This window comes from Rhizomucor pusillus, assembly GCF_041956525.1.
Source record: "Rhizomucor pusillus strain CBS 183.67 unplaced genomic scaffold VTP01scaffold_10, whole genome shotgun sequence".
NCBI classification, from domain to species: Eukaryota; Fungi; Mucoromycota; class Mucoromycetes; order Mucorales; family Lichtheimiaceae; genus Rhizomucor; species Rhizomucor pusillus.
In genome coordinates, this window is record NW_027192152.1 from 973796 (window position 1) to 1000219 (window position 26424).

Consider the following 26424-nt stretch of genomic DNA (forward strand, 5'->3'; position numbering starts at 1 on the left):
AAGGGAGTAGTGATTCCATCTCAAGACGTGCATCCCGAAGCTTTTTATTTTCCACACACAAGCAGTCTTGCAGAAATTCAGATCTTCTTATGAAACCCATGTAATGTTAACTTATATTAAACTTGAAACATTCTCTCTTTGTAAAGATAGGGAGGGAAGTCTGTAGTGACAGCCTTGAATGCTATGATCTGCTTTGCTTACGGAACTAAAGTTTTTTCCCGCTTTTAGTCTTCTACACTGTCGCCTTCATGGCCTTCGAACTATTTTGCATAGAGTGCTGTTCATATGAGTATGTCGATGGGCTCGGTGATGTCATACAAGGCATAGTGAGAAGCCTCGTCGTCCAGCCAGCGAAACACGAACAGCATTGCCGGACGTTGGCATTTGGCAATTTTACTTTCTCTGACAATGAAGCATCCAGCCCAATTTGTATGTAAATAATGAATAAAGCATAAGTTTGTATGATTATATGGAACATTCAAATATCATATGCCTGCTAGAACGATACTGGATGTCGACATTTCCTGTGAGCAAGAGAGCTTAGGAGCATATTATCGTCCTAAGCCATTGCTAAATGATCTCCATATCGTCACCGTTCCAATTCGCGCTCCCTCTTTATCTCTCTCGGTGGAAGGAAACAAGACAGGGCATAGACAAGATAGCGATTTTATACAGTTACACGCCAAAGTACAACTCTGCTCAACAATTTTCGCATAGCTTTTTGCATTCGCGGCTTGAGGTAATCTATAAATGCGTCCGCTACAGGTGAGCCTCGTTTCCACAATACCACGAATATGATGACGAGTATAAGCGAATTGACAACTGCGTGTTTGATGAGTGTTTTGAAAAGCCAGAGTACCCAGTACTGTTTCTGGCGTCGTTCCTTGTCATCTTTGGCAACACTCGCACGCAGCTTGTCGATCTGTTCGGAAAGAGCTGTCACTTCAGTTTGTAAATTTTCAATGGCGACATCTGATGGAGACTCGACGGTTGCTGCTCTCTTGGATGGGTATATATCTGGAGTCAAAGGGTATTCTTGCTGGATGGTACTGCTACTGCTGAGGAGGGATGGACTGGCTTCAGAAGGTACGTATCGATGTTGCTGCTGCTGTTGCTGTTGATAATGATGAATGCTGTTTCTGCGGCCTCGGGAGAGATTGAGTGGAAGTGGCGAAGTTAACTGTTGTGGTTCAATATGCATTAGACGCACGTCGTAATCCTTTTCGAGATCATTCAGGGAATCAATAGCAGTATCTACTTTAAAAAAATAGGTTAGATCCGGTTATATGGGAAAGAATTGCATATTTTCATACCGCTAACGTTATCTTTTAAATTTATATACTGCAAGAGTTGTTTGATAGTTTCCGCATGTTCGTGGTGTGGATGACGTTGCAAGAACTACGGATGGTCAGAGTACAAGAAAAAAGTCTGAATATGAAAAAATATACCTCTGTAAGCAATTGCGTGATACCATCAACGTAGAGTCTCTGGGCTTCCACGGGACTCACGGACCGCATTTGATCCCATGCTTTCCTGATTATCAATCCGTTTCAGTAAATATCAATTTTGATAATATATCACGCTGGAAAACCTGTACCATTTCGCATATTCGACGACGTGTCGCGAAGACGGCCGTGGGACGTTGCAGTCGCCCTGAGAAGCTTGTTTGTACAACCCATAGAGACTTAGTTTGTCCGCCGTAGACGGCTCCAAGGAACCGTCAGCAGCGTGCGGTAGTGATCGTACCGCGTGCAGTGCACGGCAGAAACGCGAATGAGTCTCGTATGCCGACAATGAAGGAGTGGTCATGAAGGAGGAGAGGGGGGAAAGGGACAAGAGAATAACAGAAACTAAAGTGGGATTTGCGCTGAGTCATTGGCGCTTACCCCACAAACTACTTTTGGAAGTCCTGTACGAAATGCATATGACACAGATTTCTATTTCCGTTGCAGTGAACAGGACGAGATTGAACGGTGTTTCATCTTGCATCTTTGACAAAAGAAAAGCCTGAATGATAAAGATGTCTAAAATCAAACAGATATTATATGCAAGTTTGGTCAAATATTATAAAGTTGGTTCGAAGATATGCATAAATCAGACTTTCACGTGGTAGCAAAGAAACAAAAATAGAGGAGGATGTATACATTCTCTTTTAATCTCTAGTTTCCACCTTGGTTGTTGTTATTGTTGGCTCCTCCTCCAGCTCCACCCATGAACTGGCGAGCCATTTCCATCATTTCTGGGTTGCGCATCATTTCGGCAAGTCCACCTCCGTTGCCGCCCATGAACTGCTGCGCCCTGCATAAATAACAAAATTAATATTTGCCTGCGCTGGGATTTGACATTTGAAAATGAAGACTCACATTCGCTGGAGATTGGGGTTGTTCATCAACTGATCAAACGCGCCAGAAGACATCATTTGTTGTGCCATATTCATGAGTGCAGGGTTGTTCAAAAGAGCATTCAAGTCGGGCATGCCACCAGCTCCGACACCAGCACCCTGAGAAGCTCCTCCAGCTGAACGGTCTACACTACCGAGCTTCGATCGTGCAGTTGCGAGTGAAGACTTGATGGTAGCATTCTCGGGATCAAGCTCCAAACCCTTCTCATAAGCTTCAACTGCCTCTTGATATTTGCCTTGGCAGAACAAAGCATGGCTAGAATCCAAGCGTTAAACACTTCATGCTACAATGCTATTAAAAGTCCAGTGCCGCCCTACCCCATTCGGCTGTATGCCTTGCTGTATTTCGGATCGATTTCCGTCGCCTTCTTTGCATCGTTTACTGCCATTTCGTGATCACCTTGCTGGCTGTATGCTGCAGCGCTGTATGGAGATTTAATATTTCGAGTGCAAACAGGATCCCATTAATTTCATCATCTTACCGGTTAGCGTAATAAACTGCTTGGTTGCCATTCAGAGCAATTGCTTCGGTGTAAAGTCTGATAGCTTCTGGGTAGTTTCTTTCTGCAACTTTGCGATTTCCAGCAGCCTTGAGTTCTTCAGCCTTTTGCTTATCCTCCTCTGACACCTCCTTCTATTACACGTTAATCGTTTCCTCCTTGCAAATACTACTATTAATCGACTTACGGTTTGAGCTAAACGATGCAGCGTGTGAGAATTGAAAAGATGAATTATCCATTATCATTGCGTCCCTTACCTTCAGCAGCAGTGGTAGCAGCGGCAGAGCTTGATGCGCCAGCCTGTTGTTACAAGCTGTGTTACTCGAAATCCTGGTCCCAAGTGCGAAACAACGACAAGTACCTGAGCCTTGGTCTTGGACTTTGTCTTGAGGTATACTTCGAAGATAGACAACAGGTTAGCAGGCTTAGTGCTGTAAGCTTCCTGCTGAGCCGGATCGTTGGGATCGACACCAAAAGCTTCACCGATGCACTGCATGGCGACTAGAAGTGGTTATACAATGTTAGGACAGAACGAAAATGGAGATCGTTAAAGTATACTATATCCATTTACCTTCAATGCCTTCAGTGTCATCTTGACTTATGGTTCCATCGTCGCAAGATTTTTTCAAGAACTCGAGAATGGAGAATACGAGCGCCTTCTTATTTTCAGGTGCCATTGTAGCAAGTGGAGGAAGCAGAGAGAAAGTTTAATGATGCGCAGGCGCGAGGACTTGGGCGTTCAATTGGGCGACCATTGCTGTAAAATTGAGCGCACTATCTGCATCCCAGACTGTTCTACATTAATTTTTTTTTTTTTTGTATGACGTGTTATTCAGAGTGCACAAAAAGAACCGCACCATTGCTATCATTCAAATCAAAAAGTCTGAAATCTATATAGATCTAAGGGACGATTCCCTATCTAGGTGCTTAATGTGGGCAATGGCTTTCTCCCCCACTATGGTTGGGAGGAAATGATATCGGAAGAGTTTGCGAGAAAAACAAGGAATATACATTTCTGATTCATTCCAGGGCGCGACCAGAGAGAGGGCTGTCTATTGCGTTGCTGGGGTGGGTGGTTCGTCATCAGCAGGAGGCGTCAAAGTGGTCTATTGCAGTTGTGAAATCAGGTAACTACTGAGCTGGCGGTTCCCCTTGGAGGATCTATCGAAAGAAAGGTTTTAATTGCCAATGCCTCGAGTGTAGCACGATTACAAAAGCTTGCACTTTGTTGCGAGCTCTCGACCGCTCATTCCTCATGCGTAACTCTAGACAATTAGATACAAGATCGTGAAGCTAAGCTTGCTTTACTAGAGCTGAAGTCCACGGTGGAAGATGGCTCGTACCGGGAGTAGAAGCGTTGCGTCTAAGGCATATGACTGATAGTGGTAGGTCTAACACTTGCTCGCGTTGAAGGCGTTCCAGTTGCATTTGAGTTGTAACTTCTCGGCAGCTCGAAATAATTATCGAACAATTTCCAAGCACAAGATGGTATTTGGTCTGGTCTTTGGGAATAGAAAAGGAATCTCTGAACGTGATACTTGACACTCCAAGGTGACGCAGTGCTGGAGAATTGAAAGAGCAAAGGATGGAGTCTTTGCAACTTGATCGTGCTCAAGGAGGGTGAACAACCAGCGCAGTTGTAATGCGCAGTGCTGTGCTATAGGATCCAAGACTCCGAGACTGCCTTCACTTTTGGGTCGCGTTAATGATGAAAAGCTAATTCTTGGGATTCTTGGGAAATTCTTATGCGTCAAAAAGGCACTGATGGTTGAGCGCAAACTGGCCAGGAAAGAGAGGGGTACCGGCAGGATGCGTATGCAATGCCAGACACGTGCTAAAAGAAGCGAGTTGGCTACTAAGGCGCGACCCATTTTTGATAGAGATCGTTGGGTCAGGAACTGAGCGTGAGCGCGTATTTCTTGTAGGAGCTTGTCTAAAAGGGCTTGGAGTTGCGCTTTGCTGCTGCTCAGTGGGTAACCGAGGTATGTTGTTCCGATTGATGATGTCCAGTCAAGCCAACTGGAGATACCTTCATTTTGTAAGACGTGGATCCATGCAGTGTGGGCGCGGCCACTGAGGGGATCTGCCGCAGTCTTTCCTCGATTAACTCTGGCATTGGATGCTCGACCATATAGGTCCAGAATTGCAAGGAGGGTACGGAGCTCGTCAACACTTGTCGGTGAACAGATTTTCTTGTGAAAGATAACGACAAACTTCAACAAGAGCAACAATGCAAGTTTCGATGGGGAATCGGCATTCGATCCATACTCATCGTTGCTTGGGGTATTGGGCAAGGTGAAACTGTTGCGGGCATACGTCGTGTGTCGTTGAAGCGTCCAATGTCTTGCGCAGAAAGACGTATGTTGAGAAATGTTCAAACCCACTGGACAATTGCCGTAAGCATGACGGATTTCTTGGCATAATATTGGCATCTGTCAGCATGGCGGATTTGAACTTCTCCACTGCGTCTGTGCGCAAAACAATGCAGCACTCTCTGATTTGATTGCGGTTGGATCTACATTGGTTTGTGGTCCAGTGTTCAGAGCAATCTGGGGCAATCATTGCGCAGCACGTGACAAGCAAGTTCATCATCGACAAGTCGATGATGAGCTCTTTTCTTACTTTCTTGCCATTTGAGCTCATTATAATCATGCAGGATATCCCAGGACACTTTGAAGCCGCTGTAGATAAAGTATCAACGCCTGACTCCGTGTGGCAATCCAGTGACATGTATCGAGAATACAGCTCGTATGTGAGAAGTAGCAGAGATGTCTTGTCCATCACAATGCAGCCGGTGAAAAGCATGGCAATTGACGGGAAACAATTTGACTGAAGTCGGAAATCTGTGTTCATCAGAACAGCCAACGTCTCGTCCATCACCTGACAAGGTTCCAGTTCTGCCAAGTCCTCGTCATTTGTTTCCGCAGTAACCTGACCGCCGTCACCGTCAAGATCAAGCGCGATTCGCTAGGACAGAATTGTACTTTCATCATCAAGGCTCTTCCTGTTGGAGACGTTTGCTGGAGGTCCGAGAAGTCAACGATCAACTTGACCATGCAAAATCCTTTCGTCTTCCATCGACATTGTACGCTGAACAAAGGGATCTTGCCACGGCATTGAAGATACTCAAGGCCGGTATCGAGCCAAAGCAAATTTTGTGAAGCTTTTGGCGATACAGAAGGAACGTGTTGGTACTTCCAAAAGGCCTGGATAACCTTAGGATGCCAAACGTAGCAAGGATGGTATGAAAGGCAAAATGACGTACTTCGGCGCATTCCTTGACAAAAGAGGGTATGAATCCGTTACACGTACGACTCAGAACAGCGATTGCATATCCTGCCAGCATTGAAAAGGAACAGCGCTTTCCTGATATTGTTCTGGTAGATGGAACCTATAGAACGAATTAATACATATGCCTTGTGTGAACATCATTGACATCAGCAATGTTGGACGTCAAAAACTCATATCATTTGCGATCGACGATGCACGGATTTCAGATGAAAAGCTTTCAGCATATACATGGATAGCGGAATGCATGGACCAAGTGATTTGGGAGCCGGTATCCAAAAAGCCCGGAATCATTATCACGGACTATGCTGGAAGATCCTATATCTTAAAATGCTTCTGGACGCGACCTTTTGGCATCAACAAGCTCCCCAATAATTCGAAATTGGCCTTGTGGAAGACATAGGAGAGATGGAGTTAACGACAAATTAGTCGGTCTGCAATATGGTGACACTATCAACAACCTGACGCAAAACCACCGAGAATGAAGCTTTACGCCTGCCCAGCGAGTCGAGCATATATACATTTACGTACCGCTTTGCAATTGCAATTCGAATCTGCTGAAACATTTACGCACCTCTGGACGAAGCGAAGCGAGTCTAGCTGCAGACTAGTCCTCCTGATATGATTGTAAATGGAAGGAATCAAAATGTTTCATATGCCAGAGAAGGATTGGATTTTGTCGGTGGTATGTGCTACACTGGTCATCTTAAATGCAAATGGAATGATACTAACAGCGAGCTGTATATATTTCGGGTATTAGGTTAAGCAAAGTTGTTGATTTTACAACTAGGAGACGTGATGGAGCGATGACAGAGTGTGAGGGACGGCGGCTGACTCCCGCGTAGCACTTGTCGAGCAGAATTCGGATAGAGATATCAATATGGAAGACGTTGAATCAGAAGTAGAGTCTACCGAGACTTGTCATGGGTTACTGCGAAGTGACATGAAAGTTAACGAGCCGAAATCTGTCGAAACGCATGAAGATATGGTGCGGTTATGCAAGTTCTGTAAGAATGCATTGGACAAACAAGATCCGGAGGCGGTCATTGCTTTCCAGGCTGTAGGTGAGTAGAATGGAAATCCTATACCTGTCTACCATAAGGCCGTGGTTGGATTCTCTCTTGCTCCATATTACACGGTTCACCGAATATTGCTCTGTTTGCTGGGTGATGCCTGAAACAATGATAAATGGGAGCCTGCGGCAATCTCCCGATATTTTCTATTTCTAGTACTATCTTGTTTGGGGTTAAGCATGATCTTTTATCTATTTCTCTTGGAAGCAGACGCTTTGTGCACAATGTTTGAAATCTGCAGCGTTGAAGCACCGAAGAACTTGACTGCGCTTCCCAAATTTGTAACAGAGATTGACAAGATAAAGCAAGTGATGAATATGTACGGGAAGCAATCAAGAAAAGAACCGATGCATGAAGAACCTATCGCTAGACGGTGACCACTTTAATGGAGATATTAAACGCGAAAAAAAAGCCGAGAAAAATGCTGGTATTTCTTGTTTTCGCTGAATAAAGATTTGTTTAATAGTGTAATGTCTCCAACAGCAATCAAATGTTGACTCCACGAAGTAGACTTCGATACATCCAAAGTACGTACCTCCAAATTAGCAAATCCTATAATGATGAAAAGAAAATTTATTTATCAGCTGGAGTATACCATCTTAACATATATCAATTGTGGGTGTGAGCGTCCTAGTATTTGAAACACGATATTCTTCATTTCATGTGCAGTAGGTCGATGCTCACGTAAAGAAGCATGCAGCTTGCACTGTAGGAGGAGGTCACCATGTCCATCATCAATATTGATCTTTAGTGTTTCAAATGCAAACAACAGTCAGTTGGTCTACTTCCAGGGTCCAAGTTTTGTCAGCGACAATTATAACAACAGGGTCCTTTACAACATATCTATTGTCTCGATTGGGACAGATGAAAAATTTCGTCACAAGCCCAAAATATTTACAAGCACATCACGCGGGAGAGTCAGGAACATCATATTCAATCAGAACGATCCATGCCGGTGTGAATAGCTATCTCAGGGCGATAACAATGCTCCCTAATCATGTACTGATATCGATCATCGTCTTGTGCGCAGAAATTAACAGCTGCAAAAACAACCAGCAGGTCATGTATCCCCTTTGCAGTTTTTGGAAGGAGTCAAGATTGTGATGGGCAAAAACGGTATGGTGCCATTGGTGAGACTGGATTGCGTCATGCGTCTTTTCTGTTGTTAAGAGCTTACATGCATGTAAAGCAGCCAATTGCAAGAACCTTGGCCAAGTTAACGTAAACACATCCGCAGATAAAGTTTTGGAACAACGAACGCGGATAAAGACAGATGTCGTGTGTCATCACACAACAATAACGGAAACACCGGCTGATCGTCATGTGCTCCATTCCTACTAGCGACGAGATAAGGGACTGTTTGCTTTATATCTGATCCCTCCCTCCACTTCTACGCCTGGCTTCTTCCCAATCGATTTCTTGTTCCTACCTATCTTCCTCTACGTGTCCCGCTTGCTCTTTTCTTTCTTTCCATTGTAATTCATGGTTAACCCAATAAGTTCAGCGACGTTGTTGCTGCTGGCAGCAACCACAACAACATTGGTATCGGCCGCACCTCCACCTCTTCTGCGGGCGGGTGGCGGAACTCCAGCTGGCATGAACGGTCCTGCTGCGTTACCCCGCAACAACTTTGGACCGGAAACCCGACGCTCATACCACAGCAGCAGCAACAAAGACCAAAATGTGTGGATCCATGATGGTACCTCCTTTGGTAACGGCGACCCTGTGGAGGCTGCCACTGCGTACGCTCAATCCCACCTGACCTCAAGCGATTTCGTGGTAAAATCGGCTTACACAAGTGATCTCAGCGGTGCTACGCACATTTATCTGCGCCAGAAAGTCAACAATCTTGAAGTCGTCAATGGCAACATGAACATTAACATTGATAAGCATGGTCGATTGCTCTCTTACGGTGACTCATTTGCTGCAACCAAAGCTCCAAAAGGGTGGCATGGTTTTATGAGCGTAAGAATATTGCATCGTTTATATATCTCTCGTTGGATCTAAACATTCTTTCTATTGTATCCAAAAGAAGGAGGATAAAGGTTTGCAAATCATTTTATCGTCGTTCTCGCAAGTTTTCTTCAACGCGGAACAGCAGTACAAGTTTGCGCAAGCACGTGAGCCGGTCATTGCCCCTGAAGATGCCATCCTTTCGCTGCTTGCATTTGTGCAACCTGGCCCTGTCGATCCTGCATTGTGGGCGCCTGTTGCGTCGTTCAAGCAGCAGCGAGACGACACTTCACCGATATTTGCCTTTGAAAACGTTCCCCACGCGCTTTCGCCTGTCACTGCGCGGCAGGCTTACATGCAAACAGAAAACGAGGAACTTTTATTGATATGGGATATTGAGATTGAGATGCGAGATCACTGGTACAGCGCCTACGTGAACGCTCACGATGGAACACTTGTTGGCCTCGTGGACTGGGTGGCCGATGCTTCGGACGTGTACTACAATGTGATCCCGTTTGGGTTCAATGATCCATCTGATACGCCGCAGCAAATGGTGTACAATCCTTACGACGCATTCGCTAGCCCGGAAGGGTGGCACGCGCAGTCGACCGTCTCAGGCCACATACAAAACTTTAACGTCACCGTAGGCAACAATGTATACGCACACACCAATCCAGACGGCGGGTACGGCTGGGAAGACAACTATCGACCTATGGGAAAGTTATCCGACGAAGGTGACTTGTATTTTGACTACGAAGCTGATTTCGAGAAGAAGCAGCCAAAGGAATACGAGGACGCTGCTGTGACAAACTTGTTTTACTGGTGCAACATTGCAAGTAGTTGGCTGTTATATTTTTATCACGCCCCCATCCACTAATGCAAAGCTTACATGGTTAGGCACATGATTTGTTTTATCGCTACGGTTTCGACGAGAAAGCAGGTTGGTCTTGAAGAGTCTGAAGGATAATATGTTTTTTTTAATAATGATGGAATCTAGGCAATTTTCAACAAGATAATTTGGGACGCGGTCGCCCAGGAGATGACGGAGGAAATGATGCCGTCGTAGCCAATGCACAGGATGGCTCAGGTAAGAATGGAAAAGATTTGGTTCACAAATAGCTGCTAATCTCCTAAATGCAGGACGAAATAATGCCAATTTTGCAACACCACCTGATGGCCGGCACGGCAAGATGCGAATGTACGTATGGGACCAGACCGATCCTATGCGCGACGGGGATTTTGAAAGCGGCATTGTGATCCACGAGTACACGCATGGTGTTTCGAACCGCTTGACAAACGGACCACATGATAGCAACTGCTTAGGATGGGGCGAGGCAGGTGGTATGGGTGAAGGCTGGGGAGACTTTGTCGCTACAATTATCCGGATGAACGAGAACGATACTCGAAAGTCAGAGTTTGGTATGGGCGGCTGGGCAAACGGCGACGATGGCATCCGCAAATACAAGTATTCGACAGACATGAAGACCAATCCAAGCACGTACAAGATAATGGACCGCTTCGATTACTGGGGCGTGCATGCCAAGGGCGAAGTATGGGCTGTCATGCTGTACGAAGTATACTGGAATTTGGTTGATGCATATGGTTTTACTCCAGAGTGGTTCCCTCCTTTGCCAAACATCGATGGAGACATCACAGCAGCTAAGAAGCATATACTGACACACGGTAACACGTTGGCGTTACAGCTGGTCATAGATGGCATGAAACTGCAGCCGTGCAATCCTTCGTTCGTAGATGCTCGCGATGCAATCCTGGATGCCGATAAGCTCCTCACAGAGGGCGCAAACTACTGCCTAATTTATGCTGGTTTTGCCAAACGAGGACTCGGAGTTGGTGCCGAACTTGTCAAAGAAGGTTGGCTAGAGCATCGCGAAGAAAGCTTTGATGTTCCCGAAGAATGCAAATAGAGACGAGTAGTTCGGATTGGCCTACTATGTAATTTTCCGCTACTCGCGTTTTTCTTAATGTTCATCCTTCTTTTTTTTCTATTATGTCTGTATCTTCCCCAAACAACTCGTGACTTTTGCCATTTGTCTTAAAGCAGTTGAACCATATACGCAAATAAGAATATTTGTTGGCTCGTAACTTGTATATCCATTACATACTTTGCTCCATTGCAGTAAACTACAATTCTTTCTTTTTTCTTTTCCTTCCTTAGCTCCTCCTATTCGACCACTACGACGCCGGTTCCTCTATAGGTAGATGGAAGTAAGTCGAGACTTCCGCAGTGAGTGTCAGTTCATGAAGCATGGCAATGATATCTGGCGAGCGATAAATAGTTTCAGGCAAAGCAGGCATGCATGTCGGGAACATCTATTATAAGTTCACATAAAAGTTGGAGATGCTGTGCCTCATTTAAGTACTATCCCACATTGTTTTTACCTTGTCTTCCTTGAAGGACGTGTGCCATCGAAGAATGACGCTGCAGAGCGTGAAGCGCACAATAAATGCCCACAAAAATTCGTCCGACATGAAACGTTTCACGTGCACGTCCACGTACGGATCTTCCAGGAGAATGTCCCCAATTTTGCCTTCCATCTTTGAAATCAAGTCCACGCACTCGTTCCACTTTTCCTGATCCAAGTTGCCGATATCGGATACTGAGCAGAATCCAAGCAGAGGTGTGTGCAGGAACAAGGTAAACAGACTGCCTATCTCGCTCCTGTCCTGCACCGAGGACGGGTACTCTGTGGGTGACATGAGGCACATTAACGGCTGCTCAAAGACACTCGACAGTTGGCCGAATACCGTGCTGTGTGTGCTATCAACGATTAGGAATAACGGCTTTCGGGTATACGGAATGAGGTCGGCCGGGTATAGCACGTTGACCGAAGACGCTGGGATCGGCGGCCCATATTTGACTGCTGGCATCGCAGTGGTTGCGGCGCCGGTTACACCACCACCAGTAGTACTACTTCCGAGCGCTGTTGGCGAATGAGTGGTGGTCGAGACAGCAGTTGTGGGACTCGCAGGAGCTTGCTCAGGAGCTGGGATGTTGGAAGTGGAGGACGTGCAGGCGGATCCACTGGCTGTCTTCCGCTGGCTCATGGTTACACCTCCAGCGTTGTACCCATTCTCCTTCAAATGTGGGAACTCGCACCCATCAGCAGACAAGTACAACAAAACAACTCCGTGGTCTGTGGCATCCTTGAATGCTGTTGATAGATACACTAACAGCTGGCTAAGTGATGGTCGGTACAGTAAATACTTGTGCGGATTGGGCCGTTGCCGTTGCGGAACGGGTATCGCCGTTGTATCCCCTCCTCCTCCGGCTGCTGAAGAAGCAGACTTTGCTGGAGGCGGTGCTGCTGCTGGAGGTGGGGGCGCTGCTGCTGTTGCACCGGAGCTCGCGTTGCTTTTACTCGTGGTGGTTGATTCCTCCTTTGCCATAACAGGCGTCGTTTCTTGCTGGATGCTAAATTGAAGTTCTAGACTTAGCAATATGCGATACATATCCAGTGTCAGTTCTGAAAATTTGATCTGGCTAGCACAATTTCCAACCAGGATGGCTTCTTGGAGCCTGAGCTGTCTACCACCACTGCCAATAGGTTTGTTGTCTCCATGTATCGATGAAAAGGGGATTGCAAGACGATGGACAGCTGTCACTGGGGTTCTGTCAGCACTGACAGGCGCCAGCTTCTTCTCGGCTTCCATGAACGTGTTTATCTCATCGAGAACCACATGCCATTCTTTCGCATCTGGGGGTTTGAAGCTCCTGGTGTACTCATCCACTAATCCTTCAAGCTCGCTGATCAAGATCCGAATATTGTCATCCTTGTTCATCAGCAAGCTAACAACAATGAAACGTGCATAGTATCGCATCTTTTTGATCATCAGTGCGGGGCTAATCAACGTGCAAGAGATAAGAAAAAATGTCGATCAAATGTCAATTTTTGGCACATGTCTTACTTTTTGACTTCAAGAATGTCTTTAAAATATTGTCGTTCGTGAATGGCATCGTAAAATACATAGGCTTCGTGCAAGTAGCTTGTGTCGCTTGTTCTTAAACTTTAAGAAACGTTGCCTTTCGTTAGACTGTCCCTCCTCCCTATCTAGCTGTTTATTGTGCGACATACTAGTAGTGATAGTAGAGCTGTCCAATCTTGCTTGCAATCTCTCCGACCTCCCATCGCTTGAGCCCGTAGTTGTTTTTATCCTCCAAGACAGGCCTAGATGATCGTCGTTATTACATTACATTATAATTATTATCGATATTGCATCATCATCGTTATCAAATTAAGATATCGTCTATCTTTATTTTTTCTTTAATATTCTTTTAAATCGTACCTGTGTGTCTGCTGGAACTTCCAAAGCTAACGAAACATCGGTATTAGTGATTTGGGCAGGCTAAGTGGCTGTTCGTTGCATCCACCTTTGTATACACTTCAAACGTCTTTTCAAAGTACTAGATGTTGTAATGATAAGCTCAGTAATCCCGTCGATACTTATATCTATTCTTTTTTCACTTACTGGTCTCCACTGCCGATGGCTTCCAGTAGGTGGAAGATCTCTGTTATGCAAATGCGTGAGTAACGACACGCGGCTTTCGACAATAAACGAATTCCTCACCGAAGCCCAGTAAATAAACTCTGGCTCTTTTCTAACAAGTACTGAAACTCCTCAACAAGTTTTTGGTTTTGCAATGCTGTCTCATCAGCTGCTGCTGCTGCCGCGGCCGCTGCTGTGTCGACGGTGGTGGACGAGTTGTTTTCAGCCGAAGAAGCAGACTGCTGCTGCTGCTGTTGTTGTTGCTGTTCATCGCTTACTGTAGTATGTTGCCGCTGTTCTTGGCGGTCGCTCGCAACAGATTGCGCATCGGGTGTTTGACGATTATGTATGTTTGCGGTGGCCACGGGATCGGCGGCGGTGGCCTTGTCTGCTGCTGCAGGAACTGGTTCCATTCAATTGTCAGCGTCAAATGGACGCTTCAAGCTACGAAAAGGAAATTTCTAATTCACGAATGATTTTTTAAGGCCACATCGAGAACGCTATTTTGCATATTGCTCTTTCTCACCCACATGCAGCTTGTTCTATCTAACATTTTTCTTCACCTTAGCAGTGCAAAAAATGCGAATATACTTTAATTCATATATATAATAGGGTTTGACTTGTACGACAAGAGTGAGAAAGGAACAAGATAGGCATAGCATCCGGAGTGCAAAGCATATACAGTAAGGCCATATATCAAACAAGGAAAAAAAAGAACATATAGCAGAAAAGGGAATGGCAAGGTCGTTTCTCGTGTGTGTGCTGCAACGGGAATGTCAATGGCGGTGATATATATACAAAAGTGTAGAGAGGCAGAGAGAGGGAGGAAGAATGAAAAAGTTTGCTGGGTATATATAGGGAATTACGGCGTTGCTAGATCGCTGTAGGAAGATGATGATGCATCTGACACAAAGGATGACGATAACAGTAGTGAAGAATGCGAGCGTGGTCCGCCTGAGAGTGATCGCCTACGATGATATGACATTTCATATGCAATCGACGAGATCGGAGGAGAGGATGTTGCAGGGATATTCACTGTTGGTGACTTTGCTGCCTCATTTGCCTGGCACGTCGACGAGCAAAACGACAAGGACTACAGTGAGTCATAGATATGTGTGAATATTTATATTATGCGTGTATCGTAGGATTCACTGATAAGAACATACATCGTCGAGCAGACGCGTTTCGCAGTACAGGCAAATGTTGAGCTCCATGGTTTGAAGAGGGAGAAAGAGAAAGGGAAGATTAGGTTAGAGTTGTTACTAGTACAGGAAAGAAGAGAGGGTGCTTCAGCAGCAAGGCGTAGATGGCAGCACCCCACACCACGCCCTTATATACGGTTGATTCCCAACCGATACCGGATTTGGAAGGTGTCACTTTCGATTTTCACTCGCTCGTGGCAAGTGCCGTGGTGGTGAGTCAGTGCCGAGAGAGAGAGGGGAACCATCATCCACCACCCAACTCGCAGTGTTTCATTTCCGACTCCTCCTCCCCATCTGCTGCCCTGTACAATCAATAATTCCAGGAACATTTTGTGTAAACTCACGAAAAAATCGAGTTTATCAACCAAGGAAAAAAAGACAGATCCCGTCTTTATTAAAACTAGTCGTCGCTGTGGAGGATGCCAAAAATGAATAGTACAGAAGTAATACATGCGATGCCGAAAGCGAGACCCATTGGTTTCAGCGTCTTGCCTGCATCGTAAAAGCAGTAAGGACATTGCGTTCCTGCAACACAAAGTCAGCCGACCATTATCTATCTTTTTTTTTTCTTCTTTCTTTCATAGTTTTCTTTACCAGTCGCAGAAATATTCGAATATCCTTCCAGTGAATAAAATGCGATCGTCAAACTTGTCTGTGGACTCAGCCAGCCGGGCGATGCAACTGCAGAGATACCGCGCTGATCGTACAGTTGCACCTGATAGTATCCATTCATGAGCGGTGTAGCGGCCGGCACGTTGGACAGCTGCCAAAGTGCGCTGGTTGCTCCGCCTTCGAGAACAGTGATAGTGTAAGTTGCTGACTGCGGACCCACAGCGGCCAAAGTCAGGTTCACTGGCCGCACAAGGACTGACTGGAATTCCCAGATGAATGTGACATTCTCCTTGGGATCAATTCGGTACAGCGGGGACACCGACTGGCCCGCCTTGACGCTCGGGGAGATAAAGCTGACACTGCCGGGATAAATAGTGTTGCCGTAACTGGCTGAAGTTGGTAACGACGCGAGCGGGTTGCTGGATGCATTGTTGTTTCCACCAGCCGTCGCTGACTGAGGTGCAGTGTTCACAGACTGGCCGGAGGAGGCAGGTGCGTTTGTAGCTGCTGGGCTGCTGGCAGCGGGGGCAGCGGATGAGGATGATGCGGCTGGTGCGGCTGCTTGCGAAGATGATTGTTGCGGTGCTTGTGCTATCGTTGCAGTAGACGATAAAAACGTGTTATTTATCAGTTTGGGATGAATCAACGACTAGTTCATTATGCATATATATTACCTTGGGGAACTAGATAACAACAATGAGAGATCAGTCTGTCAGCCACCGAGCATACACATCCAACAAGAATAAAAATAAAAAAGGCATCAGGGGTACTTGCCTCTTTTCGCTAATGATACAATCTCGGCGGAGGCATGCTGGTTTGCAAGAAGGGATATGGAAAGGGTATACAGTAGTGCCAACCACAGAATGCGGTTCATCTTTTGTTGTCGCAAAGAACGGAAACGAGAAAAAGAAAGAAAAACAAAATACTTGGCCGACTTTGGAGCACAACTCTATTTTCGGCAATCTCGCACAACCGTCTCTTTTTTTAGCGGAGCTTTTCAAATCAAGTATGTCAAATATTACTTAAGTTTACTTTTTGGAAAGAAAGGGAAGCAGAAAAAAGAGAGTGAGAGAGAGAAAAAAGAATCTATACATCGTCTATCTACAGCATGCGAAAGGAAAAGGGTGAAAGAAATAACAGAAAAGGAATAACGTGTGAAAAGAACAAGAGAAAACAACAAGAGGAAGAGCGTGCTTATTTCTTAGCAGCGGCTTCCTTCTTCTTGTATTCCTTGATCAATTCTTCCTGGACGTGGGACGGAACGGGTTGATGTTCCTTGTACTCCATGGTGAATTCACCTTTGCCCTGGGTAGCGGAACGCAACTCCGTCGAGTAACCAAACATATCGTTCAGCGGGACATCAGCGATAACGTTGAAGAAGTCTTCCTGTACATCAGTGTCGACAATGGTTCCCTTGCGCTTGTTTAATCCACCGATCACGGTACCCTGGAATTCAACGGGCGCAGTGATAGAGACGTTCATGATAGGCTCCAAAATAGTAGGGCGGGCCTTGGCAAATGCCTCCTGGAAAGCAGCACGAGTGGCGATACGGAAAGCCATTTCGCTAGAGTCGACAGAGTGTGCAGCACCGTCTTCGAGGATCATCTTGACACCGTTGACAGGGTGACCAATAAGAGGACCCTTCTCCAAAGCATCCAAAAAGCCCTTTTCACAGGCAGGAATGAAGTTCGTAGGAATGTTGCCACCGACAACACGGTTCTCGAATCCGACGTCCTTGCCAGTTTCGGGATCGGTCTGCATGGGTTCGATGGTACCAATAACACGACCAAACTGACCAGCACCGCCAGACTGCTTCTTGTGAGTGTAGTTGAACTTGGCGGGTTGCGTCAGAGTCTCACGGAAGGCAACGCGGGGCTTACCGGTGGTGCACTCGACATTGTATTCACGCTTCATACGTTCGACATATATTTGCAAGTGAAGTTCACCCATACCGGAAATAATAGTCTCCTTGCTTTCGCTGTCAACGTGGACACGGAAAGTAGGATCTTCCTTTTGGAAACGGTTAAGAGCTTTGGAGAAGTTGGGAGTTTCACGGCCGACAGGGTTGATAGACAGCGAAATGACGGGTTCGGGAACATACATTGAAGTCATGGTGTATTGCAAGGAGCCGTCAGTGAAGGTGTCACCGCTAGCACAGTCAACACCGAACATGGCGCCAATTTCACCAGCACCGAGTTCGTCAACATCTTCCATATCAGAGGCGTGCATACGAACCAAGCGAGGAACCTTGATCTTCTTGCCAGTCTTGACGTTGGTGATGAAAGAACCTCTCTTGAGAGTACCCTGGTAAATTCTCATGTATGTCAACTGACCATAGCGACCTTCTTCAAGCTTGAAAGCGAGACCGACGAAAGGATTAGTAGAGAAAGGAGCGAGGTTCACCGGCTTCTCGTTATCCTTGATATCCAAAGCAGTGTTGGTAACCTGAGTAGGATCGGGCAAATAATTGACGATAGCATCCAACAAAGGTTGCACAGCCATGTTCTTGTAAGCGGAGCCCATCAAGACAGGAGTGAACTTGAGATTGATGGTAGCGTCACGAATCGCCTTTGTGAACTGCTCAGCAGTGGGGATTTCCTCGTTCAAGTAAACGTCCGCAATTTCGTCGTTAACATCAGCAAGTTGTTCGATCAATTCTTGACGCTTTTCAGTGGCAAGTTCCATCAATTCAGCAGGAATTTCCTTTTCAAGGATCTTTTCTCTGTTTGAAACTGAGTAATCCATATCTATTTCGTCACTGCCCTTAAGTAAAACTTACCCAAATTCACCATCGTTGTAAAGAGCCTTCCATTTGATCAAATCAACAACACCCTTGAATTGATCTTCAGCACCGATAGGAATTTGTACAGCAGCGGCAGGAAGCTTCAGCTTTTGTCGAAGCTGGTCAATAACACGGAACGGGTTTGCACCTGCTCTGTCCATCTTGTTGATGAACGAGATACGAGGTACGTTATAGCGTCGCATTTGCCGGTCCACAGTCATGGTTTGAGACTGCACGCCAGATACAGAGCAAAGAATCAAAACAGCACCGTCAAGCACACGAAGCGCTCTTTCGACTTCAATCGTGAAGTCAACGTGTCCTACGGATACCACATTATATCTCTTGTCCTCAATTAGCTTATTAGATAATTCCATACCAGGAGTATCGATAATGTTGATGTTGTAATCACCCCAGCTGGCATAGGTAGCAGCCGACTGGATAGTGATACCTTTTTCTCTTTCCAGATCCATAGAGTCCATCTTGGCACCGACACCATCGCGACCACGAACATCGTGGATCTCCTTGATGCGGCCGGTATAGAAAAGAATACGTTCGGTACAGGTGGTTTTGCCAGAGTCAATGTGTGCTGAGATACCAATGTTACGAAGTTTGCTCAGACGATCCTGTCAGACAAACCGTCAGAAGAAACAATATTTTGCTGGTAAATTTTTATGCTTTTATCTGACAAAGCGCTTGGTACCTACCAAGTCTTTAGGATCAGCTTGCTCATTAGTGGTGACAGTAGCAGCGGAAGACTGGAACCGCTTGTTGCAAAGATATATCGGGCCCAAAGACAAGGGCTGGTTCGGCACAGCAGACACTGTGCTCCGAAGAGACAGCCTTGCCGGCAGCCCTCCCAGGAGGGAGCGCATGAACGACATTGCAAATGTCAACGAAGAAAAATGGGTAGGTGTCCCTGGCTGGATTACAGGTTTTTGACTTCAATTTCGCGGTCACAAAAGGAACTTAATTTTGGTCGATATGTAAAAAATAATTGAGAAGGCTGTCATCAAGGCTGACGATGGCGGTTCATCTTGGTCAAAGCGATGAGAGAGTAAACTTCGCTAGCTGAGATACTCTGCAAATTCGTACTGTTTGCTACAAGGGGCTACTACAGTTTCAATTAGACTGGATACGTATTGTTTTCTGTACTATTATGTCGATATGGAAAGTCCACTGGCAGTATGTCTTCGATGATGCTCCTTCTCTTCTGTTTGCCATTGCAGCTGAAGCGATTGCCGCCTTCCTTCGCATTGCTAAAGTCATAAACCTTACATAGGTCCCAATTTGTGACTATGTAAATTTAATTTGAGGCTATGTTGTCCATCGCCGAATAAACTTCAAGTAGAAATAATGTCTTCAAATGCATAAAAATTGCGCCGGATACTCGTCGCGTGTGCATTTGTGGTTGATGCTTAAAGACTCGCAGCCTAAACAAAGTTATCCCGAATCAATACCATTAAATTCGACTGAAATATATGGTGAGCTCTCCAGCTTCTGAGTCCATCACCTGCAAGCCGAGCTTACTGAATTATATTTAACAGCCAGCCGCCCAAAGTCGTAGCTGGCAGAACGATTGCACTCGTTCTACTCAGTAAGAGATGGCTCTCTTATAAGATATTGAACCTTACTATCTGCTATATTCAATTTTAGTTTTCCAAGCATATGGTTATGACATAGATCATCATAGAAAAAGAAAACTAAGATCGAGAAGGATTTGTGTTGAACATTACAGAAATTGATCTCTGTTACTGAAGTCGACACGAATCGTTTCAAAAAAAGGGAACATCTCCTGGATTCATGCTTGTGGCAGATAGCGTATATTATACCATCTTCGTTTTAATAAGTTTTGTATGCGTGAATAACTTAAAAAAGCCTGGTCATATAATATAGAGCTTAGAGGCTCTCCTTTTCGCCTCTAGGTCATCTATTAGACAAGCTGTACTTGTATGCGAGGTATACTGTCGTTTTTTTTTTTGGAGTAAAAAATGTAATGCTAAAAAAGGATACAGGAAAGTATCCATTGCAAAATGTATCGTGAGCCTACTAATGATTCAAAACACAGTAGGTGTATGTGAATAGTGAGCCTTATGAGTATACGACGCAGGAGGACAGAAAGCCATAAAATATGTAGACCAAAAGGGCCTGAAACGATCGAGAAACAAGAACGAAATTTGAGGCTGCATTGACAGTACAACTTTGTCTTGCGTAATCACAGAGCAAACGCTTTTTTTCCTTCTTCATCTCTATTCATCACAATGGATAGCGGCAGCTTGAACTTGTATTCCTTCATCGAGCTCTTCTCTGCCGTACTGGTCTCGTGGGGGATAGCACTGTATCCTCCACTTTTGCTACTGCTTTTCAAGAAGGCATGGAAAATAATCCAGAAAGAACGAGAACAAGGTACATGCAAAATGATCACAAGCATAAGCTATGAGACTAATCTGCTGTTTTGCAGTCAATTGCAAAGACTGCGGCGGAAATGGCCATAAGTCAAAAAGGAACAAGAAATGCAGATTGTTCGAGCATGAAAGAGGTTAGGAATTATTGTAGGTTTTGTACACATTGATAATAAACAAAAATGAACCAGTCGAACGAAAAAGGAGGCAGACTGAAGGAGGAAGAAGAAGGGAAGAATTGAAAGAAATGAACAGAACAAGAACCCGAATGCAAAACCATGTCCCAGTTGTGGCTCAACGAACCATTCATGATCATCTTCCAACGATTGCCCTTATCATGTACCCAACATGAAGGAACTTGTCGAACAACGCTTTGGCGGCAGTGTCGAACGTTTCACCCGAACAGTACCTCTTCTGGATGTTGTTCGTGACGAACAAAGTGAAGAACTATTGCAAGGTATTCAAAACTTGTCACAATTCATGCGAAACGTCGTCATCAGAGTCATGCTATTCGTGGATATCTATATCGTCCAGCATGCTCATAGCAGCATCCCCACTTACGTGTTCTCACAGCAGTTCTTTTACTCAATGGCTCAGCTTGTCCTTGGGCAAGAAATTACGAATGATAATCCAAACTTGCCTGACGAATTACTGGATTCCTGGAATTCAGTCAAGACACAGTATCCTGCGCTCATTTACCCCGTGAACAACTTCAAATATTATGCACAGACACTTGCATCCGCCTGCAACGTCATAAAGGACGCTTACACCAATATCATCGTGAAGTACTTCCAATCCAGGGTTGAGAAATGTATTATTTTCAAGTTACAAAAGTTCGTACCAGTAAGCATCTTACGACCGTCATCAGTTATCCTTCACATCTTGCTTATTAAATGATATTTTTATGTAGGCAATGCAAAAGGATATAGCATCAAAATTTGCAAATGATTACTTATATGAGATCCTTGCCGGTGAGAATCCCGTGATGCCACGATATCTTTTACCATGCTCCATTGAAATTGGCAATGCGATACAATAGATTTCGATGGAATTGATGCCATACATGCCACGGCCGTGTACTACCGAAGAAATGGCTGCAAAACCTGGCAATTTCATACCCGCGTTACATTACATTCTACAGCAGTATCATGACGAGCATCAACAGACGCCGCATATCCAAGTGAAATCAAATACGTGCGCTTTACCCAGTCTATTTTCCTTGGTCCCTCTGCCTTCTCGAAACTGGAGATTTATCGACATCAATGCAGAAACACTGGCTGGGCTGCTGAAAATGCCTGTTCCACGGACATATAATCAGCGTCTGACGGTTTTCCAAACTGTTTTCAATCTTGACAAATATATCACAACAAATAGCTATCAGACTTCTTTTCACTTTGCGAGAAGCAAGAAAGAAAGGGCAATCGAATTGGAACTGGACGATTTTAGCAATAATGAAATTTCATCATATTACCGTCCTTGTGCACTTGACCCTGGTCGGCGAGATGTCTTCAAAGCGATCCTACGGGTGTGGGTCAGAAGTCCACGAAGTAAGAAGATGCTCAACAGCAGAGTACTACGGTATGACGGGGTCAAAACGAAGAAACCAGATGCTAAGCAAGGAGAAACGGCGACTTGGTATTGAATATATCGAATCAAACTTTCCCACAGGGAAGACCTCCAATGCAGAAATGTTTCTTCATTATGTCAGCTATATTAACTTTGGCATCTCGAAACATTACTGGATTTTTACGATTACGAACGGATTGCAGCTACACGATCCCGAAACTATCAAGGAATACAGCGCGCTAGAGCTGAAATGGCGAACGTATTGATAAACGGTGACTGAAAATATAGCAAGAGCAGAAGAAAAAGAAAGAAAACAAGAAAGAATCGAAAAAAGTTTAAAAAGAAGTCAATATACGTAGGAAGGTATGCCATCAGTTGTAACTGACGGATGCCTGATTACTGATCACTTCTAATAGGCTACCATCCCAACCAATTTCAGCAATCCGTTCCACGCTTGATATGGAGAGGGAACAGCCACCAGCTAAAGAAAAGAAATGGAGGAAGGCCAGGGTCAACTGTGATAATAATGGAAAAATGCTTCTTATTGTTTTTGGATCGGGAATGTTTGGCAAGGACGGCGTGCCCTTGAAAGGCCATCAGTCAGGCGTGGTAGGCATTCTATGGAGGGAGCTCAAGAACAGGGAAGCCAACCGCGAGGTTGCTGTCGTTAAAATCGATGAATATTTGACATCCCAAGTACGATCAATTTGGCCAATATCATGGTTAAAGCTACTGAGAGGGAATAACTAATCGATATGTCATGCTTGCTTATCGCGAACTCTAGATAACATGATCACAGGCGACGGTGTCAAGCACCATGGGATCCAAGTCTGCAAAAGCTGTGGGAACCTATGGAACCTAGACACCAACGCATCCAAAAACATGTTCAACATTGCAATGTGCATTTGGTCAGGTCATGGGCGGCCTGCACCTTTCGTCCGAGCGAATATCACCACTGCGAATGTGGGACCCTAACGGGTTTAGATCTCTACGGTAGGTCCTTTAATTGCCTGCAGTTTACAATATATTGATAAATATTTCATTTAGTTATCGGTAAGTCACGACCTACACATCCAATGTCGAAGTTTCACTCATTGAGAGATCATTTGCGTTATTTGGGGTGCCCGCATCGCCTCGTAAGCAAGTTTGGGCTAAATGGCAAGTGCGCACGAACTCTAATTCGAGAAGAATGTTTATTATTTCTTCCCCAAGGTCCAAATTTGATTCGAGTGCGATGCAAAATTGATGCTCCAAACGCAAATGGTTCCGAAAAAACAGTATGTTACTGAAACTTTTGTGACTGTCGAAAAATTGCGGCTTCTAAAATGGCCCATTGGACTTCATCCCACACCGACATCCATCGCTGCAGCTGTTGACCTACAATCTTTAATGTACCGCTTTCTGTTCATACTTTCTATTCATCTTCTACCTAAGGGATCGTGAATATTATGTAGATTACATTTTTTAAAAAGCAATAAATTTTGTAAAAAAAATTAGTTTTTATCAAGAACGACAATCGACAAGCTCTTTACAAAAAACTGGGAGTATATCAAGAAACCGAGAGAGTCTAAAATCCTAATACTGGAAAACTAACGTTCACTTTTGGAGTTTGGCAGGCAGAATAGACACCAATCCGAGGAACTCGTATCGCGATGGAGGAACGCCCCGCCACGTTCAAGGAAAAAAGAGATCAAGATAATTGTTATGGATTAAGCATCTGTATTCCCGAAAATTTTGGGTGTCAATAGTATATTCCCTCGAGCGTCGGTCCAAATAATGTGAAATTCGACAGTGCTCTGCTTACAGGAGAGAAGCGGATGCAAAACTATCTTCAACCTTGCATTTTTCAGTATGACCATGCTTGTGTCCGATTGTAGCATCAATGTTTCATCTTGGTTGATCCGTTGGGTGCTGTCAAAACCTTGTTGGCTTCTTGAATTCTGCTAGTTTGGGCCATTGATAGGTAATTATCGGTTGATGTCGAGCAGTGCCGTTTACGCGTGTGGTTCTGTTTGTCCATGTTTTCAACGGATGTCCTTTTCTCGCGGATCACCGATACCATCGTTGTCTCCTCATAGGCTCTAGCAACATTGTAAGGAAGAACTCCGGTCATCAATCCGTCTAATATGCTAAATGGCCCCCTGTACTCGATAGGTTAACTTTCTCAAAGCTTTCAAAAATGGCGTCAATCACTTGCCTATCGAGAATTGTTTTCAGGCTTCAATGTTGACATTTCGCTGCTTTCTCCTTCGTCGTCGAGCTTGCTGAAACGCCGCAGAGAAAAACCAGGCAACTTGAACGACGTTTCTTCCAGTTTGGCATCTATGCTACTCTTGTTGAAACTTCTGGATCGCTCTTTCAGCTCGTTTCTTAAAATAACGTATTTGAGTTCATTTGCAGTACAACCAACACGTAGATAAAGTTACCTTCAAGACCCACACATCCGTCATCAATTCTGACTTCTTTAAACGTGAAATGTATCCCTCCGTATTATCGATGCAGATGGCTGTTAAGCAACAGCATATAATTGGAGTTTGAGTTGTAGAAGATATGATCCAAAGTTATGTCTTACCTCCCCTACCACCTCCAGTTCCCGCATCACACTATCCTCCCAGTGACAGTGATCACATAATTGATAAAACATATCGGCTAAAACCTTTGGCAATTTTAGGCATCTTTCTTGATGCCATTGTTCCTTCTAAATCGAAAGTTCTTCCAACTTCAGGTGCTCCTAATTCTGATTTACGCCCTTGGGTAATTTCTGCGGATGATCACACCAACTTCGTGCCCTTACGATTTCCGTGTGTGATTTTGCGCTGTCGATTTGCTTCGAACAAAGAGGTATGTTCGTGTCGCGTTGTCCATAGCTCAAGCGCCAGTGACTGTAAAGCTGTTGGGAGCCTTAATGCTGACGATACCAATAGACATCATGCTGGCGTAAGGCATTGAGTTCTTCAGGGACTTGTAAATAGCATCGACAATCAAGATATCCATGAACTTTCGTGTCATTTCGATACTTTCTGTACGAAGCCGAAGGAGACGACGTTGAGTGTGATGCTGGGAATATCGAAGGATGGTTATGTTCGCCAGCAGCGTGATCGATCATTTACTCCTCCAACAGTTACACTTGATAATGTGTGTGCAGCCACAGCCCACAGAATCACGCTTAACTTTGCATGTCTCAGCTGTCAATTTCCAGTTGTTCCTGAAGTTACCGGCCGTTCGACATTTGAACCAAACAGTGCTGGTCTGCTGTGGGAATTGACGATGGCAAATCCGTTGCCGTTATGTATTGTTGACAGTTGAAGAAAGGAAGGACAATGAATGGTCGGCTCATTCTGTGGATTCCAAGCATAGAATATATCTAAATCTTACTCTGAAAATAAAGAAGATATTACATATATAATTCTAACCACATACCACACAGCAGCTTCCATCATGCATGATCTATGCGTGTGTCCGAACATTGACTGCAATTGTGTGTCCGAGAGTGTTGTCCGCACCAAATGCCAATGTCGAGAGATTTCTGCGTTCTGGCTTCTGCTGACGGATTCAAGTACAAATTACGTTTTCGATATCCTCATCCGGTAGTGCAGAAATACGCTTCGCGTGGATACCCTGCCCGATGTGTTGAAATGAGCCCGAAGTCGAGAAATTCGCTCGCCCATTGCCGGATAGCCTTTGCCCAATACTCTTTGGAGTGTGAAATCCAAAGATTGCTATTCTAAAAAGCTTCAAATGATGCTTAAGAATCAAAATACTTTTTGGGAAGTCATCATATCAGCGTTGAAATACACTATGTGCATTCCACAAGTTCCGCAGTATGCTGAAACCTCAAACAGGATGCCAGAAGGTGCCTCGGCCGGGACAGCTAGCCATATTACCGGGTGTAAGATACTCATTTAACAGAAAAGCAGTAGTTATCATTTCGTGCAACGTACCTTCGTTGCTACATGTAAGGTTTCTCCATCGGTCATGTCAGTCAGGAAATAATTCCCACCCAGCCAAATGAGCAAACATTCTCATGTGCTTTACCGTAATAGTTTTGCACTTCTTTCTGTTCTAGAAATTCAGACCAGTAATGGCAACCTGAAGCAGCCCAACCAAGCAGAAACTTGCAGAAAGGAGAAGTTGCCCTCCTG

At 44.9% G+C, this 26424-nt stretch overlaps 13 protein-coding genes across 13 annotated transcripts; 4 read left to right on the forward strand and 9 right to left on the reverse strand.

The window, feature by feature from the left end:
- Window positions 1-667: 667 nt before the first annotated feature.
- On the reverse strand, window positions 668-1809 carry VTP01DRAFT_1396 (uncharacterized protein; the record flags this gene model as incomplete). The annotated part of the gene is made up of 4 exons (XM_069379741.1): window positions 668-1254; window positions 1314-1398; window positions 1449-1533; window positions 1598-1809. The coding sequence occupies 4 exons, from the start codon at window positions 1807-1809 to the stop codon at window positions 668-670; spliced, it is 969 nt and encodes a 322-aa protein (XP_069238804.1).
- Window positions 1810-2159: 350 nt separating this feature from the next.
- Window positions 2160-3578, reverse strand: VTP01DRAFT_1397 (uncharacterized protein; the record flags this gene model as incomplete). Its single annotated transcript, XM_069379742.1, has 8 exons — window positions 2160-2298; window positions 2364-2657; window positions 2720-2824; window positions 2884-3035; window positions 3089-3096; window positions 3159-3201; window positions 3263-3402; window positions 3473-3578. 8 exons carry the CDS (start codon window positions 3576-3578, stop codon window positions 2160-2162), a joined length of 987 nt encoding a protein of 328 aa, XP_069238805.1.
- Window positions 3579-4361: 783 nt separating this feature from the next.
- Window positions 4362-6176, reverse strand: VTP01DRAFT_1398 (uncharacterized protein; the record flags this gene model as incomplete). The annotated part of the gene is made up of 3 exons (XM_069379743.1): window positions 4362-5244; window positions 5309-5832; window positions 5886-6176. The coding sequence occupies 3 exons, from the start codon at window positions 6174-6176 to the stop codon at window positions 4362-4364; spliced, it is 1698 nt and encodes a 565-aa protein (XP_069238806.1).
- Window positions 6177-7069: 893 nt separating this feature from the next.
- Window positions 7070-7639, forward strand: VTP01DRAFT_1399 (uncharacterized protein; the record flags this gene model as incomplete). Its single annotated transcript, XM_069379744.1, has 2 exons — window positions 7070-7253; window positions 7419-7639. 2 exons carry the CDS (start codon window positions 7070-7072, stop codon window positions 7637-7639), a joined length of 405 nt encoding a protein of 134 aa, XP_069238807.1.
- Window positions 7640-8744: 1105 nt separating this feature from the next.
- On the forward strand, window positions 8745-11140 carry VTP01DRAFT_1400 (uncharacterized protein; the record flags this gene model as incomplete). Its single annotated transcript, XM_069379747.1, has 5 exons — window positions 8745-9227; window positions 9295-10047; window positions 10113-10155; window positions 10213-10302; window positions 10356-11140. 5 exons carry the CDS (start codon window positions 8745-8747, stop codon window positions 11138-11140), a joined length of 2154 nt encoding a protein of 717 aa, XP_069238808.1.
- Window positions 11141-11408: 268 nt separating this feature from the next.
- VTP01DRAFT_1401 (uncharacterized protein) lies at window positions 11409-14134 on the reverse strand (the record flags this gene model as incomplete). Its single annotated transcript, XM_069379748.1, has 8 exons — window positions 11409-11546; window positions 11616-13077; window positions 13143-13241; window positions 13310-13402; window positions 13521-13546; window positions 13606-13638; window positions 13704-13743; window positions 13803-14134. The coding sequence occupies 8 exons, from the start codon at window positions 14132-14134 to the stop codon at window positions 11409-11411; spliced, it is 2223 nt and encodes a 740-aa protein (XP_069238809.1).
- A 449-nt stretch (window positions 14135-14583) lies between these two features.
- On the reverse strand, window positions 14584-14935 carry VTP01DRAFT_1402 (uncharacterized protein; the record flags this gene model as incomplete). Its single annotated transcript, XM_069379749.1, has 2 exons — window positions 14584-14814; window positions 14888-14935. The coding sequence occupies 2 exons, from the start codon at window positions 14933-14935 to the stop codon at window positions 14584-14586; spliced, it is 279 nt and encodes a 92-aa protein (XP_069238810.1).
- Window positions 14936-15323: 388 nt separating this feature from the next.
- On the reverse strand, window positions 15324-16409 carry VTP01DRAFT_1403 (uncharacterized protein; the record flags this gene model as incomplete). The annotated part of the gene is made up of 4 exons (XM_069379750.1): window positions 15324-15448; window positions 15518-16126; window positions 16210-16218; window positions 16310-16409. The coding sequence occupies 4 exons, from the start codon at window positions 16407-16409 to the stop codon at window positions 15324-15326; spliced, it is 843 nt and encodes a 280-aa protein (XP_069238811.1).
- A 320-nt stretch (window positions 16410-16729) lies between these two features.
- Window positions 16730-19198, reverse strand: VTP01DRAFT_1404 (uncharacterized protein; the record flags this gene model as incomplete). Its single annotated transcript, XM_069379751.1, has 4 exons — window positions 16730-18257; window positions 18315-18636; window positions 18694-18940; window positions 19022-19198. The coding sequence occupies 4 exons, from the start codon at window positions 19196-19198 to the stop codon at window positions 16730-16732; spliced, it is 2274 nt and encodes a 757-aa protein (XP_069238812.1).
- Window positions 19199-21064: 1866 nt separating this feature from the next.
- VTP01DRAFT_1405 (uncharacterized protein) lies at window positions 21065-22030 on the forward strand (the record flags this gene model as incomplete). Its single annotated transcript, XM_069379752.1, has 3 exons — window positions 21065-21559; window positions 21627-21687; window positions 21882-22030. The coding sequence occupies 3 exons, from the start codon at window positions 21065-21067 to the stop codon at window positions 22028-22030; spliced, it is 705 nt and encodes a 234-aa protein (XP_069238813.1).
- Window positions 22031-22167: 137 nt separating this feature from the next.
- Window positions 22168-23144, forward strand: VTP01DRAFT_1406 (uncharacterized protein; the record flags this gene model as incomplete). Its single annotated transcript, XM_069379753.1, has 3 exons — window positions 22168-22541; window positions 22699-22978; window positions 23082-23144. 3 exons carry the CDS (start codon window positions 22168-22170, stop codon window positions 23142-23144), a joined length of 717 nt encoding a protein of 238 aa, XP_069238814.1.
- Window positions 23145-24161: 1017 nt separating this feature from the next.
- Window positions 24162-24395, reverse strand: VTP01DRAFT_1407 (uncharacterized protein; the record flags this gene model as incomplete). The annotated part of the gene is made up of 1 exon (XM_069379754.1): window positions 24162-24395. The coding sequence occupies one exon, from the start codon at window positions 24393-24395 to the stop codon at window positions 24162-24164; it is 234 nt and encodes a 77-aa protein (XP_069238815.1).
- Window positions 24396-25150: 755 nt separating this feature from the next.
- VTP01DRAFT_1408 (uncharacterized protein) lies at window positions 25151-26184 on the reverse strand (the record flags this gene model as incomplete). Its single annotated transcript, XM_069379755.1, has 4 exons — window positions 25151-25339; window positions 25498-25620; window positions 25850-26006; window positions 26078-26184. 4 exons carry the CDS (start codon window positions 26182-26184, stop codon window positions 25151-25153), a joined length of 576 nt encoding a protein of 191 aa, XP_069238816.1.
- Between the last annotated feature and the right edge of the window lie 240 nt (window positions 26185-26424).